Genomic DNA, 15918 nt, shown 5'->3' on the forward strand with positions numbered 1-15918 from the left:
TTGACTCTTACATAAATGCTTGTGTCTCCCAGCAACATGGGGTCCTCCTTTGAGCTAAAAACAAGAATAGCAGAAGCCACCACAATTTGATCTTTTTTTTTTTCTCTTTTGGTTACCAAGAAACTCTGGGTCAAATTGAGGTGCAATAATTATACCTCTCTAGGTTTCTGGCGTAATTGTTAGTTCAATCCAATTGTGCAGACCACAAGTAGGCTATTGATGTACACTGCAGTTTTTTTTCCTAGATTTTTGCTGTTATAAATAATTCTTTCATTGCAATAACCCAGGAAAAGGAAGAAAGAGATACAGATGACATGGAGAAATACAAACACAGCTCATAACACAGGAACGATGTTTGGTCCTTTGTGGGAATGGAAATTAGACTGTTCTTGTTGTTGTTGTTATTTTGTTTTCATTTTTTGCTGGTGAAAATAGCCTGCATGCAGAAATGTTATGTTGGCTGGGAGATGAAAGACTCCATGTTTGGATCCTATCTCCTGAATGTGAATTTCTCACTCAGCTACCACGGCACCCATGCCAGGACCTGCAGAGACAGCCCAGCCTGGAGCACAAACTCACACTGTCACAGTTTCTAACCCTACAGAATCTGACCGTCGCACGGCAGGAGACTGTCCACTAGTTACACTCACAACGTCCATACAGTGGACGCTCCAGGTCTTACCAAGACACAGACACGTTTCTACCCTGGGGTTTGGTAGGGAACAAGATGCCCAGATACGGAATGGAACTAGAGCCAGGTGTCAGAGGACATGGAGTCCATTCCGAGTGGCGTCACTCTCCAGGCTGGAGACTCCCTCGAGAGTCACCAGCTGTAACACAAAGCTGCTCCCCGAGTCTCCCATGCTCCAGGGGGCTGAGGTCAAGGGGGAGCCCTTCGAGCCTTCATACTCTCAGAGAATGTGGAGCTCGGCGTGCTGGTCTAAATGGCAGGAGTCACTCTCCAGTGACAGTAGGTCCTGGATTGTATGATTGTGTGGATATGTGTCATCGTGCCTAGAACCCAGGGTCAGAGGTTTCTGCGCTCTCTCTCCATGTGGAACCTCTCTGAAGTTCAGCCTCATTTCCTTTCTCTTTTTGGAGGCAGGGTTTCTCTGCGTAGCTTTGGCTGTCTTGGAATTTGCTCTGCAGACCAGGCTGGCCATGAACTCAGAGTTCTACCTGCCTCAGCCTCCTGAGGGCTGGGATTAAGGGGAGGGGGGCAGTACGATGGACAGGGTTCATGACCACCATGGTAAGTAGTCATCCTATTCAAAGAGATGGAGGCAAGGAGCCGGTTTGAGGGAAAGTAAGGAGATTGCACGGAGCACTCTGCAACCGCAATCTTCGGCCACAAGGATCAATCGCACGGGTGGTGTCGGTCCAATGCTGCCCAGGCCATTGTTGTGGGAATCCTCGCCAAAGTATTTTCTGGGCAAGGCTGGGATGGCTTTTGTGCCAGATTGAGGTTTTGGCAGGGTGTCCTGGGATAGATGACTCGTGTTACTGATTAATTATGTGTGAGAGCCCCTCCCTCATTCACACCCTCCTGCCCAAGGACTGTGTTTATTAGGGTCTGACATCAGTGAAGCACGGTGCAAAGGACCGCTTCCTCTTCCTTCTCTTCTTCCTCTTCTTTCGTTTCCTCCTCCTCCTCCTCCTCCTCCTCCTCTTCCTCCTCTTTCTTCTTTTCTTTCTCTTCATATTCCACTTGCTCTCCTCTTGCCCAACCCCAACTTTTGTTATTCTGAGGTAGGGCTTCACTGTGTTGCCCAGGCTGGGTTCACACTCACTGTCCTCTGCCTCCAAAGTGCTGGGGTCCCAGGATGCTTGTTGTGTCCCCAACCCTGAGGTAGGGACGGATGGGTAACAGGGTAGCTCAGGCTTTGCATTTTGTGCCGATTATGTGGGAATGCCTGGGGCTTGCCCTGGGGTAGGGAGCCCCTCTCAGCATCCACCCAAAGCTCCAGCCTCCAGTCTTTCCAGGGACATCTATGAACCGGAGAGTACCTAGAATGGGCCCAGGGACCCAAAGCCACCTGGGATTTGGGACCTGAAGTTTCCCTGCCGATCCAGAATGCTTTTTGCAAATAGGGATACTGAGTCTGGGGCCAGGCTGGGGTGAGACCACAGAGAGGAGGTTGGGACTGACAGGGTGTTTCTGTGCTGTGTGTTTCTGTTGCTCTACCGTGTCACTTGACTGGCAGCAAGTGAGCCACACTATGCATGGTAACCACAGATTCGTTTGTACCGTTTTGTATCCTTGATTTCTCATCTGATCAAAGTCCTATCCCATTTAACAGACGAGGACAGGAAGGCACCTGTCCTCGTGGGTGAGTGAATCACAGCGGGTCACAGGGCCTGAAGTGGTCTAGCCTGGATTGGGCCTGGGTGCTGTAGTCTCAGAGTTATCCATTCTCCTCATTCTTGGTCTCCACCTTTAGCCCATTCTGGGGGTTTCAGGATGGTTCCTGTCATCCCTGACTAATGACTGTTTTTCCAAGCCACTAGGTGTGTGACAAGAAGATGGGGGGAAAGCTATGGGGACAGGCTTGGGGGAGATGAGGGTGGGAGTGTCTGGCAGAGTCTGGGAAGGACTGATCATGGACCTTGGGGGAGTTCCTGACTCCCCTCAGGAACCCCACATTCTTAGTTCTCTAAACTCTGCATCAATAATCAAATTCAAAGCAAAGTGCTGAGAAGTCTCCAATCTGCTCACAGCTCAGAGACCCTTCCCTCAGGCATCTGCACATGCTGGGGCCTCCTGAACCAGGTCCAGGCACCCCCCCCCCATCCTCTCTGGTGCCAAAGCCTGTGAGCCTCTGCAGAGGCAATTTACTCTGCCCTTCCTCCCTCTCTCCTTCCCTCCCTCCTTTTCTTTCTCATACAACCTACTCATTCTTTTTTTGTTGTTGTTGTTGTTTTTAAAGATTTATTTCATGTATTTGAGTACACTGTAGCTGTCTTCAGACACAACAGAAGAGGGCATCGGATCCCATTACCATGTGGTTGGTTGCTGGGAACTGAACTCAGGACCTCTGGAAGAGCAAGCAGCCAGCGCTCTTAACTGCTGCCGTCTCTCTGGCCCCAACCCACTCATTCTTGTACTCACTATGTAGCCACTATGTGGCTGTAAGCTTCGGATCCTTAGGCTCGCAGCTCCTGACTGCTGGAATTATAGGTTTTGCCACGACACCTGCTTTATGTACGGTTGGGGATCTGACCCAGGGCTTCGCACATGCTCAGAGAGCATTCTACAACCTGGATTGCGCTTGAGGCTTGCCTCACTTCTGGGAGGCCTCCTGAACGGAACTCAGCCAGCAGATTCATCCTCCAGTCTCCCTGGTCTCTCTGCAAACCTCTGGCATCACACTTTTTTTTTTTTTTTTTTTTTTATTTATTATATGTAAGTATACTGTAGTTGTTTTCAGACACTCCAGAAGAGGGCGTCAGATCTTTTCAGTTTTTCGAGACAGGGTTTCTCTGTATAGCCCTAGCTGTCCTGGAACTCACTTTGTAGACCAGGCTGGCCTCGAACTCAGAAATCCGTTTGCCTCTGCCTCCCGAGTGCTGTGCTTAAAGGCGTGCGCCACCACGCCCGACTATCACGCATCTTTTGAAAGGAGGCTTCACTCAAAGACAGCTGAACACAGTGGTGCACACCTGTAGACCGAGCTACTTAGGAGGCTGAGGAAGGGGAGGGGGTCACTGGAATCCTAGAGGTCCAGGCTAGCCTGGGCAACAAAGCATGATGCTCCCTTCTCGAGTTAAAACAGAAGGGCATATTTCATAAATGAACACCCTGATATGTTTTCACACACTATGTTAAGGGAACCACTCCTCAGCTGCTGTCTCTACTCTGCCCAGGAACATCAGTCTCCTGACCTCTGACCTGCCCTGACCTTTCTACAAGGAGACCTACGAAGTCAAAATTCATCTGTGGTTGGTCCCATTCTGCACCCTCAGCGTTTAAGGTCCTAGTGTGTGACTATTCCCCTGAGTATTCATTTGCTGTGGAGGATGTTGGGTGGCCCCCCCCACTGGACACGGTGGACAGTCTATCTAGCTCCAGTGTATTTGCAGATACGCCCATTTATTCCAGCAGAGCCTAATCCCTGCGATTGAATTGCTGGTCCCACACAATCAGCTAACTGGTGTCCAAAATTTACCTGTAGTGGGTTTGTTTTTACTTTAATCTTGTTTGTTTTTCCAGACAGCGTTTGTCTGTGTACCCCTGGCTGTCCTGGAACTAGATCTGTAGAACTAGCTCAGGAGATTTTCCTGGTTCTGCCTTTGGAGTGCTGGCATTAAAGGCTTGTGTCATCACATCCGGTTGAAAGTCTATAATTTTTTGCATTTATTTATTTTACATGAGTGCTGGAAATTTGAGCTCAGGTCCTTGTGTTCACAGCAAGTGTCTTATCCACTGAACTTATCGAGCGAGTCATTTTCCCAGCTTTTAAATAAACTTTTATTATTATTATTTTTTTAATAAATCAGAGAGTCCTCTAAACTGTCTGGCGGCTGCCAGGCAGTCTACACAAGCAGGCTTCTGCTGGTCTAGCCTACCGCTGCCCGCTATCCTGACTTGTCAGGTTAGACACTTTTCACGTGACTTTTCGCCTGTAGGTGGGTGGCACGTCTCAGAGCTTTGCGCTCTGCGTGCATCCCGGCAGGAGAGTCTGGGTGGCAGCGTGCTCCAGCTGCGCAGTGCTGGAGGGAGGGTCCCCGCGGGCCCCGCCCCCGCCGCGCCTCCTCCGGGCGGGATAATTGAACGCGGCGCGCAGGAGCCTCGCGTTGGCTGCCCAGGCCTGGCTAGAGCGCGTAGCCGCTGCCCGCCGTGCCTTTGTCCGCCGCCGGAGCCCGCCTGCCCCATGGAGCGCCCCGTGCCGTCGCGCCTCGTCCCGCTGCCGCTGCTGCTGCTCAGCAGCCTCTCGCTGCTGGCGGCCCGAGGTAGGGGCGCCCCGGGCCCACGGCCCCGCACTAGGTCCCCCACCCGGGCCCCGCGCTCCCTGGAAGTTTGCAGCCCCCGATGCTCCGGAACGCGCGCTGCACCCAGGGTGGTCATCGCACGGTCCCCAGAGCTGCGTGGAATCCAGGCCCACGACCTCCCCTTCCCAATCATACTTCCGGCCCGGCTCCAATGCCCTCCTCATTAGGGGAGACTTGCTTTAAATCTTTTAACCTTCCAAACAGATCCTCCCGTGGGTTCACACAGCCGCATCCTCTGCTAGTGAAGGCAGACCGCCGGCTGGGCCGTGGGGGTGGGAAGTGCTCTGCACTGGAAGTAACTTCAGTGCATCTTTTAAACCTCCTCCAACCCTTACCCTCGGGTGCGGGGGTGTGGGTTGGGTGCGGGAGGAACTGCTGCACCCATTTTGCCCCTGAACAAACTGAGACAGGAAGACAGGAACAGTAAGTCGTTCAGAGATGAGGGCAGAAAGAAAACAGAAAATAGAGAAACATCCCAGAGGTTTGGGAGTTGGCCACCTCTCCCCTGCTGGTTCACGGTAGTAGCAGATTGGTGGCCCAGAACCACTTCCCCACTACAGGAAACTTAGAATGGAATAGGGTCCACCTAGTCTGTACTTTTCTCAGTCCAAAAGCTGCAGGGCCTGACACAAGCACTTGGCCTGTCTATCAAAGAAGCAGTGGGGTTGTAAATCTATGTATGACCTTTAACCTCTTGTGATTCAGGGGTTCTCAGAGCCAAGCCTGGCCCTCCTGGAGTCTTTGTTTCTGCAGGGGTCCCCAGATCCACAGCACCTTCTTGATCTCTTATTATCAAGCCTGGGTTAGCTTAGTTTCTTTTGAATTCTCTGACCCTTCTAGTCAAAAGGTCACGGGGTTGTAGATAACGACTGGGTGGAGTCTTAAAGGCAGAGGGGAGGGAGAAGGCTGTCTGGTCCTGAATCCTGTAGGAGTTCTGGCTGTTCTGGGCACTGGCTGTAGCCTTGGCACATCCTGGGACACTTCTCAGTGTAGGAGACAGGGTGGGTAGGCTCATAGGCCTCTGCTGGTGCCAAGAGCTTTGCAGCCCCTCAGAGTTCAGGGAGGTTTCCTGGAGCAGATTGTGTGCTTGGACCAGAGATGGTGAGGTGGGTCTGTGGGCCAAAGAAGGCATTTGAGTCCCAGCCAGGGAGAGTGAAAACCAGAGAGGACTTTTAATAAGGGAGGAGGCACACCCGTTGCAAATGGCAGGGACCTCCGATACCCCCATATTGCTGCAGAGAGGAGACAGGTGGAGAAATGTGGTGCTCAGAGTCATGTGTGAGCACTCATTCATGCTAACCTGGAGCCGCTCAGGCCTGCAAGCGTCATTCTTCAGAGGAAAGCTTTAACCTGAAGCCAGCTAGCATAGAACATCCCGGGACCCATTTTGTGGCTCTAGGAGCAGCCAGGAGACCCCCTGGTCTCAGGCCCCAGAGAGCTGTGGAGTGGGTAAGAAAGCTGACATCTAAAAAGGACTTTAGGGAAGCCAGGCCGGCAGAGTACCCTGTTGGCCATTCACTTGTCCCCCATTGGCTGTGTGGCCACCTATATGCAGAAGAGCCCTGGTTTTTCTTGCTAAGGGACAGAGTCAGCCCATGACTGTCCTGTGACTATCTGTCCTGTTGAGCTTGGCTGCCTCGGGACCAGCTGAGGGTGTAGGGAGCCGGGGTGGGGGTGGGGGTGGGGGGGGAGGTGTTGGGAGAGCAACAGTTGTGTTTTCTCCAAGGCTTTCTTGGCCTCTGGCTCCAGCTTGCAGTTTCCGACTGATTAAAAGAAAAGTCCTGTTGGGAGGGAGAACAAAGGCCCTGAGCCCTTGGCAGAAACATGTGGCTGTGAGCTGAGCTCCTGGAAGTTTCCCAGTCAGGAGGTGGAGACTGGAGGCAGGAAGATGGGGCTGGGGGTTGGGAGAACCCTGGGGGTGGGAGTGGGGGGTGCAGCACTGAGAACTCCAGGGCTTAAAGTTATGAACTCTTTCTGGAGTTGCAGTTTTGGTGTTGGTGTGTCTGTGCCCACCCCCACTCCCCAGCCCCCTCCCGCAAGTCCCACTGTGAAGGGGAGAAGTCAGGGAACCCAGCTCAGTCGTCAGATTACCCGGGTACCTAGTGCTTTGGAAACCAGTTTTCCTATCTGGAGAAAAAAATCCAGTGGAATGGCTGGGCGGCTCCCCGTTTATAAAACCCGATAACAGATTCCCACTTGTTAGGTTGCCTTAAGGGTTAAGGAAGAGAGCTGAGCAGCAGGAGAGCCGTCTCGGTGGGCCCTCTTCCATGCTTCGGAACTTCAAACTCTTCCTGAAGGAGCCCCAGACAGCCAGCCCTGGTGGTGAAGGGCATGCCTTCACTAAATAGCCGCCGAGGGACAGCCCAGCGCCAGATGCTGAGGTTTCCTGGATGTGGCAAGGGATGAGCCGGATTCAGCCCTCTCCCTTCATGTGGTTCGTAGCTTCCAGGAGGGCCAGATAAATGAGCCAAGGCCAAGCCCTAATGGCTGAGTCCCGGGAGCCTTTCTGGAGGAGGCGATGTGCACCCGTGGTCTGTGGAAGAGAGTTTATCTCATCGTTTGCCCGGGGGTGGGGGTGGGGAGTGTGCATTTCTGGCAGGAGAAAGAGCCCAAGCAGGCCCTGTTGGCAAAAGATAACTTGTGCGTCTTAGTCATTTTTTCAATTGCCATGAAAAAAAAAAAAACCAAACAAACAAACACTATAACCAAGGCAAATTGTAAAAGAAAACATTTAATTTGGGGAATCAAGGTTTCAGAGAGTTAGAGTCCATAGTCATGGTGTGGAGTATGATATGGCAGGCAGGCACCGTGTTGGAGATAGTAGCTAAGAGCTTGCATTTAATCCACAAGCAGGAGGTAGGGGGCGGGGAAAGAAGGGAGAGGGAGAGGGAGAGGGAGAGGGAGAGAAAGCTAACTGGGAATGGTATGGGCTTTTAAAACTTTAAAGCCCACCCCCCAGTGACACACCTCCAACAAGGCCACACCTCCTAATCCTTTCCAAACCAATCCACCAACTGGGGACCAAGCATTCAAATATATGAGTCTGTGAGGGCCATTCTTAGAGATAGCCAGGAACATATAGGGACTCTCTGCCCTACCCTGGTGCCTGGGGAAGCCACTCCTTGAAGGTCCAGTAACTCCAGCAAAAGGCATAATTGACAGGCATCTTTGCAGATAACACTTCGGGTAACAGTTCTCAAAAAGCATATGAGATTCTTCCAAGGCACTGGTTTTTTTTAAGGTTTGTTTACTTTTAACTGTGATTTGTATAAAAGTTTTGCCTGCATGTATGTGCACCTTGTATGTGCAGTACCTGGGATGACCAGAAGAGGGCATCAGATCCCCCGGTACTGGAGTTCCACATAGTTGTTAGCTGCCATATGGGTTCTGGGAACTCAACCCACATCCTGGGCGAGAGTACCCAATGGTTTTTATCTTCTAAGCCATCTTCCTAGCCGGGGCACCCCCACCCCAGTACATTCTATCCAACAAAAGACTTTCCTTTTGTGAAATATCACATTGTAGCAATTTGATTAATAGCAGCTTTGACATAGGGTGTGTGGGTCCAGTTTCTCTGAAATGATCTCAGCTATGGCTGTGTAACAAAATAGGGTGGGAGGAAAGGAACTTTTTCAAAATCCAGTTTAGGCTTCTGCCCCTCTTAGGGCGAACACTTCAGGCCTCACCTCCTTCCACCCCAGGCTGGTCCTGAGTAAGGTGGGGGTCAGTGATGGGAGCTGGTGTGTGTTACTCCAGCAGTCTGTGTGTTTCCAGGGGGTGCATACGGGCGCTCTCATCTCAAAAGAGGGTAGGGGGAAGCTGGACTCGGTTCTGAAATTGGCTCAAGATGGTAGGTGACCCAAGCCTGTATTTCTCCATGTCAGTCAACTTCACGCCATTAGGCTAACTGAAGTGACTCCCATCCAAGAGCTGACAGCCCTGTGAGGTATGTGACCCAGTATTTTTCCTGGGTCTCTTTTTACTTTCAATCTTCTCACCTACTGGAGTTAAGACAGACTGAGTTTTGCTACCTGTGTGAAGTCTTGCCTTTTGTTTTGGCTTGACAATTCTCTTGGGAGAATCCATCACTAAGAGTCAGTTCTGCCTGTAGTCTGACTGAGTGGCTGTGGGATACTATTATCCCTTGACAGCATGGATTCGCAACACTAGCCCCCGGACCCTGCTTCACCTAGAGGACCTTGTAGCATGCATGCCACATGCCTCCTCACAGAGGACTCTTGTCATTGTCCCCATTGTGCAGGAGGACAGGTGAGGCACAAGAGACTAAGGGTTCCAGGCTGAACATTTCAGTCCTAACAAGGATGCCCGGTGGCCTCATCTCTTACCAGTTAACTCTAACTTTCTTAATTCCAGCATCAGTGAGGGGGTACGGCTTTCCCCGGGGCTTTTATAGTGGATCTGGGAGCTTTAGAAGCTGAGCTGGGTTGGGGGCCGGTCAACCTTTGCTCTTTCTGCCTGAATCTCTTTAGGGCCCAGATGGAGTTGCTAGGGTCTCATGAGATCGTTTGCTTATTCGGTGCTGTCAGGTGGTGGCTGTGGTTACCCGGCATTGGGAGGAAGTACAGAGAGAAACACAACCCAGCCCCGCCCTCCAGGTGTTAAGTTCAAGTGTAATCATTTTGTGCTCCGTGCTGGGAATTGTAAGAGAACAAAGAGGCAGTGGGAGACAGGAAACAATTCTTCGGTGAGCCTGCGTGTTCGAGCGAGTTGAGGGTGGTTAGGAGTCCCTGAAGGAAGGGCTGTTGGCAGGAGCCGCGTTGGCCCAGGACCACCCAGCTGCAACTTCTAAAGGCCAGGTGTGAGGACACGTGACAGGTGGCCCGAGAAGTGAAGGAAGCCGGAGGAGATGGTTCCTGGAAGCTTAAGGGCAGGGGTAGGATGCTACGGAGGGGTCAGCGGTGAGGATGGCACTGGGTATATGCTAGACTTGGCACACGAGATAACTGCCTGAGCTGGACCTGCTCCAGGGCACGTCAAGGGGAAGATAATTCACCTTCCTCGCTGGGTCCTGCTCCTGGTCTTCCGCTGCCTTCTCCTGGCTGCTTCTCCCTGCCTGAGACCCTTGTGCCGTCTGGGACACGTGCTGGGCATGCGCATTCCGTTCAGTTGGCTTTCTTGTCAAGGTCGGCAGTTTTGGCTTCTTTAATCCCAGTCCCAAGTCCCTGCAGGGTCCCCTCATTCTGCTGTAGCTTTAGAGAAGGCAGTGGCTGAGGCCATGGGCAGGATCCTTGCAAGGTGTGAGCTATGGAGGCTGCAGGCAGCAGGCCTAGGATTCCACCCATTATGGAACACCAGGGTCCTCAACACTCACTGAGGGTCTGAGCTTGTTCAGAACCCCGGGGGCGGGGTCAATGGAGGCTAGCCTCACTATTGGTCCTTCCTCAACCCCCACCTACTCTGTAGAACTAGAGGACATTTAACGTCCGGAGTTTTGGAAGGACAGTCTCAGAAGAAAAATGTTTTTGGTAAGATGGCTCGTGGGGCAGTGCCTTTGCTTTCGTTATGAATCTAGCAGCCTAAGGCCCACGCACGTGCAGGCGGAGGTGGGGAGGGGCAAGTCCGACGACAGTAGGGGAAACTGAGACCCAGGCCTACGCCAGTGGGAAAACCTTACAATTAACACACTGAGAAACCTTGGACATGAATTAGATCTTGGTGTCCCCCAGGCTGACACTCGGAAAGCCTGTACCTGAAGAGTGGTACTGAACCCCTGTAATCCCAAGCCCAGTGTCTATACTGTCATGGGAGGACCTAGTGACCTTGGTGTGACACATCAGGGTGGGGTCTGCTGTTTCTCTCGAAGCCATGAACGACTGGGTGCAGGAACGCATGTATCCCTGGTGTTCCATAATGGGTGGGATCCTGGGCCTGTTCCCTGGAGCCTGCATAGCTCACAAACTGCGTGTATTGTGTGCTGTTCATGCCTGTCAGTTTTATGGCTTTTACTTACTTACGGGTGTATGCTGATGTCCACGTGTGGAGGGAGGCCAGAGGTTAACCTCCAGGGTTGTTCCTTAGGAGCTGTCTGCCTTGCTTTTTAATGTAATTAGTGTGTGTGTGTGTGTGTGTGTGTGTGTCTGTCTGTCTGTCTGTCTGGTATATATATATGCCCTCAGAGGCCAAAAGAGGGTGTGGGATCCCCTGGAAACGGAGTTATCTGGGTGCTGGGAACCGAACACAGGTCCCCTGGAAGAGCAGCAAGTGCTCTCCACTGCTGGCTCATCTCTCCAGCCCTGCCTGGCCGGCTAGCAAGTTCCAGTAATTCTTCTGCCTCCGCCTCCCCAGTACCGGAATGACAAATGCAGGGGTACTGTATTCAGCCTCCTATGTGGGTTCTGGGCCTCCAGCTCAGGTCTGTCCGCTTGCAGGGAAAGCAGTTCGCTGGCTAAGCCGTCTCCCAGCCCCTGGGAAGTGTGAACTCACCTGGAAGAAAGTTACCCTCTGCCCGATTGCCATAGTAGCTCTGTGGCTCGGTGGCATTCTCTGAAAGAGGGATCCGGGGCCAGGTGGTGGGTAGGTGCTGGGGAATACGCAGTTCCTATAGAATAGCTGCGGACTGTGTTTCATCCTGTAGTCCTGTCCCCCGGGGTTACCTCCTTCATCTCCCCATTTCTGCGCATCTGGTTGTGGAACTGAGATCCCTGAGGTTAGAGAGAGAGAGAGAGAGAGAGAGAGAGAGAGAGAGAGAGAGAGAGAGCGCTTGTCTGAGGCTGAGCAGTGTTACCTTCTGTTTGGTGACATCTCTCATCTACTCTAGCCGGTCCCCATCTCCTGGACAGTTACAGATTGTTGTATGTCACCTGGGTGCTTGGAATCACCAAATGCTCTTTGTGCCTGAGCCATCTCTCCAGCCCCAGGGGAGATCGCTCTATTTTGCTTATTTGTTTGTTTGAGACTGGGCTTCTCTGTGTAGCCCTGGCTGTCCCAGAACTCTCTCGGTCTCTCTGTAGACCAGGCTGGCCTCAAATCCACAGAGATCTGCCTGCCTCTGCCTCCCCAGTTCAGAAAGGTGTGAACCACTGTCCTTCGCACAGGATGCATGTCAGATGTTTACATTATGATTCATAACAGTAGCAAATTACAGTTATGAAGTAGCAACACAAATAATTTTATGGTTGGGAGACACCACAGCCTGTGGAACTATTGAAGGGCTGCAGCATTAGGCAGGTTGCCTGCCTGTGGATTATTTGCCTGAAGGGCAGCCATATTGGTCAAGAGAGTTTATTCTTGGTTTATGCTATGAATTGCTTGAGGATCTTGTCACCCAGTCAGATGACAGCGTTAGAAGTTAAAAGTAGTTGGGTGGTGTTTCTATAGACAAGCAACCAGGAATGAAGTGAGAGAAGGTTCTGGATTGGCTGAAGGGGCCCTGCTCAGTGAAGGGACCTCGAAGCTCACAGGGTGTGGGTCAGTTAATTGGCAGCCTTTGAAGCTGCCGCTATGGGCTGACTGCACAGAAGCAGCGGCAATGGCCTGGAAGCAGACTAGAAAGACAGAGCTTGCAGGGGCAGGGGGAGGAGAGGAGGTCCTCACTCTGGAGTCTGACTGAAGCCACTTGTCTGCTGAGAAGCAGGAATCCCAGCGTATGCAGCCAATATTCCCTTCACTTACAGATACTTTGTATCAGCGGGTTCTCAGTATAGTTCCTCATGTTGGGGGGTCACCACAACGTGAGGAACTATATTGAAGGGTCTCCGCATTAGGAAGGTTGAGAACCACTCCTCTATATTAAAGTGAGTGAATCAGGCTTAAGGCCCCCGGGCAGTATGGTGTAACATAAGGCCTCATTCCTTCCCCCAGGTCGGGCTTGGGACTTTTAAGCACTGTTAAGTGTGTTTATGGGGTAGCTCTCCTACATACCCATGGGCTAGAGTTTTCTATTTAATATAATAATTGTGACCCTTTCAGATAGCCTGCGGGTAATCATTTAGGTTTCACTGTTAGCCTTTGAAGAGAGTGACTTCAAAACCGAAAAGGAATGATATATCTGCCTTTCAGAAACCAGTGCTCTCCCCCTCTCCCTCAGGGAGTCCCACGCCCACACTTGGGTATGTTTTCTGTTCCAAGACGCTCCTTAGAGAAGCCCAAACCTGGGTGTGTCTTATCTTTCTATCTGAGCACCTCTCCTCTTACTCCTCCTACTTAAGCCCGGAGTTTTGTGGTTGTTTTTTTTGTTGTTGTTGTTTTAAATACTCTTATTAAACCTCAACTCTGGCCAGCCTTGAAATTCTTTTCCGCATGGCATCAAAGCCACGATCAACCCAGGTTTGGATTGAGTTGAGGTCCCTAAATGCCGCAGGCACCAGTGGGGAGATGTGTCTTCTCTCTCTCTGTCCCCACCAAATGCCTTCATGGTGATGGTCTCTGAGTCACTCTTCTCAGTGCTGCAGGTGTGCGTGCAGGTTGGGGTGGTCATTCTTCACCTTTCAGAAGGTGTCACCAGTGGGCCTGTGACTGATGGACCAGCTGTGACTGACTGACCAGCTGTGACCCACCAGCTGTGGTATGAAACTCTCGGCAGCTGTGCAATGTGGCCTGGGTGGGGACTTTGCTCTGTAACTCATTGGTAGACACTGAGAGGTTGCTGTGGGTGCGATGTGAGTGAGCCATGGGATGAAGGAAGGATTGCACCTCTATGGGCTTCAGGAAATCCATAGATTTTGTGTTGGGACGGTAGGAGCCAGGATGCCAGTGTTCAAGGTGACTTGATCATTCCCCATCCCCAGGTGAGTCTGCGGGAGCTGCACCTGCATGAGGAGGAGGTCATAGGTTATAGTTGAGCAGGTGTGGTGGTCAGGCCCCTCCACACTGCCCTGCTCTAAGTGAGGGTGCCGTGAAGCCCCCCACCTGGACCACTCTGTGGGTAGAAAGAAAGTTTATTTGGGAAAGCAGGTTCCCAGCTGTCTCACTGGGATAGAGCGAGCAGCGACTTGCCGGGAAAGCAAATGAATTTTACATGCTCGTCAGCCGGGTTGTGGACTTGAGTCCATAAAGGCTGTTCAGATCAACCAGGAACTAGATGTCCTTGCCCAGTGGCTGATAAAGGAGGTAGTATTTTTTTTTTCCAGTAAAGAGAAAACTGCTTTACAAGATTCCCGAGGAATGCTGAGTGTGGGCTTCTGTTTGCTCAGTAATAATCCTCCTGTTTACCCAGTCAGAGTCCTTCTGTTTAGGACCTTGTCACCAGCACCACCATTTTGGGGCCCTGCTTTGGATCTTAACACCTCCCCCATGGCTACCTCAGAGACACTTGGGGGACGACACTCCCCAGGGAGGTTTTACAAAATGAGTTATTTGAATTATTTCTATTTGTTACCACACAGTTTTGGAATCTCACAGCTCATTGTACAAGCCATGTCATTGTCCATACAGCTGATCTTTAAGAACACTCTGAAGTGCAGTTGACTAAATTCATCTCTTCACGGTAGTCAGACCAGCACTGGCGAACAAAGACTAACAAGTTTACAGGCAAAATGTTCAAGTTATTTTCCTAGTGACAGAGAAGGTGGAAGAACTCACAAAAATGATTCTGATTTATTTTGGGGCTGGCAGGACCTCACTATAGGGTCTGAGCTAGAAATCTGGTTGCCTCAGCTTCCCAAGCTGGGGTTTATAGGAAGGTACTACTGTCATACATCTAAGCACTGTTTAAAACAAAACAAAACAAAACAAAACATTCTCACTATGTAACCCTGGCTGGCCTGGAACTCGTAAAGATCCACCTGCCTCTGCTTCCTGAATACTGGGATTAAAGGTGTGTGCCCCCACCAGACCTGTTGAAAACACTAAATTTTTAAAAGATTTATTTGTACTGAGGTGTATGACTCTTTGGCCTGTATATATGTAGGTGTATCACATGACTGTAGTGCCCAAAGAGGCCACAGGAGGCATCGTGTCGTAGGGTTTACTGCTATGAACAGACACCATGACCGTTGCAAGTCTTATAAAGGACAATATTTAATTGGGACTGGCTTGCAGATTCAGAGGTTCAGCCCATTATCATCAAGGCAGGAGTATGGCAGCATCCAGGCAGGCATGGTGCACATAGAACTGAGAGTTCTACATCTTCACCTGAAGGCTGCTAGTAGAATACTGACTTCCAGGCAGCTAGGGTGCCACAGTGACACACCAACTCCATAGAGGCCACACCTCTTAATAGAGCCACTCCCTTGGCCAAGCATATACAAACCATCACATATCAGATCCCTTTGAACTAGAGTTATAGACAGGTGTGAGCTGCCACATCGGTGCTGGGAACCAAACCTAGGCTCTCTGTGAAAGTGGTAATGGCTCTTAACTGCTGAGTCATCGTTCTAGCCCCTAAACACTAGTTTGTATTTTTTTTTAATGAATGTTTTCATTGTGGTAAAAATGTATATCACACTAAGGTTACCCTCAGAAGTCACGGCTGTTCACACGTCTCTACCACTTATCTCTAGAGTGTTCTCATTTTCCCACACATATTTCATACCTATTAAATCTTAATTCTCCACCCTGCCCCCAGTCCCAGCCCCTGACAAGCACTTGTTCACTGCCTATAATTTCTTTTTTTATTTACATCCTTTAAAATGTGTGTGTGGAGGGCAGCCTGTGTATGAGCATCAGTGGAGGCCAGGGAACAACTTGCAAGAGTGGGTTCTCCTACAGTGCGAGTCTCAGGGATCGAACTCTGCTCTTTGGGTTTGGCGGCATCACCTTTACACTGAATCATCTGCTGGCTCTGTGTATGGAGCTGACTTTTAGGGACCTGTGTTCCCTTGTCTTGAGCTCTCTGACTGTATTTTGATTTTCATAAGGGGAGTAAAGCTTGTTTATCTAAAAAAATGTGAACATAGTCATTGTGAACACAGTAACCTACCTTTCTAACTAGGATGAGAGAAAGTGTGTGTGTGTGTGTGTGTGTGTGTG

At 50.8% G+C, this 15918-nt stretch overlaps 1 protein-coding gene across 2 annotated transcripts in view; it reads left to right on the top strand.

The window, feature by feature from the left end:
- The first annotated feature begins 4692 nt into the window (after nucleotides 1–4692).
- Fbln1 (fibulin 1) overlaps nucleotides 4693–15918 on the top strand; it is a 78530-nt gene continuing 67304 nt past the window's right edge. Inside the window, exon 1 of one of the 2 annotated variants that reach the window (XM_021216832.1) lies at nucleotides 4693–4950. In XM_021216832.1, the coding sequence (XP_021072491.1) occupies nucleotides 4872–4950 (79 nt within the window). In that variant the 5' untranslated portion in view covers nucleotides 4693–4871. The remainder of the gene's footprint in view (nucleotides 4951–15918) is intronic. The other variant, XM_021216831.2, reaches the window with a different exon arrangement.

This window comes from Mus pahari, chromosome 17, assembly GCF_900095145.1.
Source record: "Mus pahari chromosome 17, PAHARI_EIJ_v1.1, whole genome shotgun sequence".
Lineage (NCBI taxonomy): Eukaryota > Metazoa > Chordata > Mammalia > Rodentia > Muridae > Mus > Mus pahari.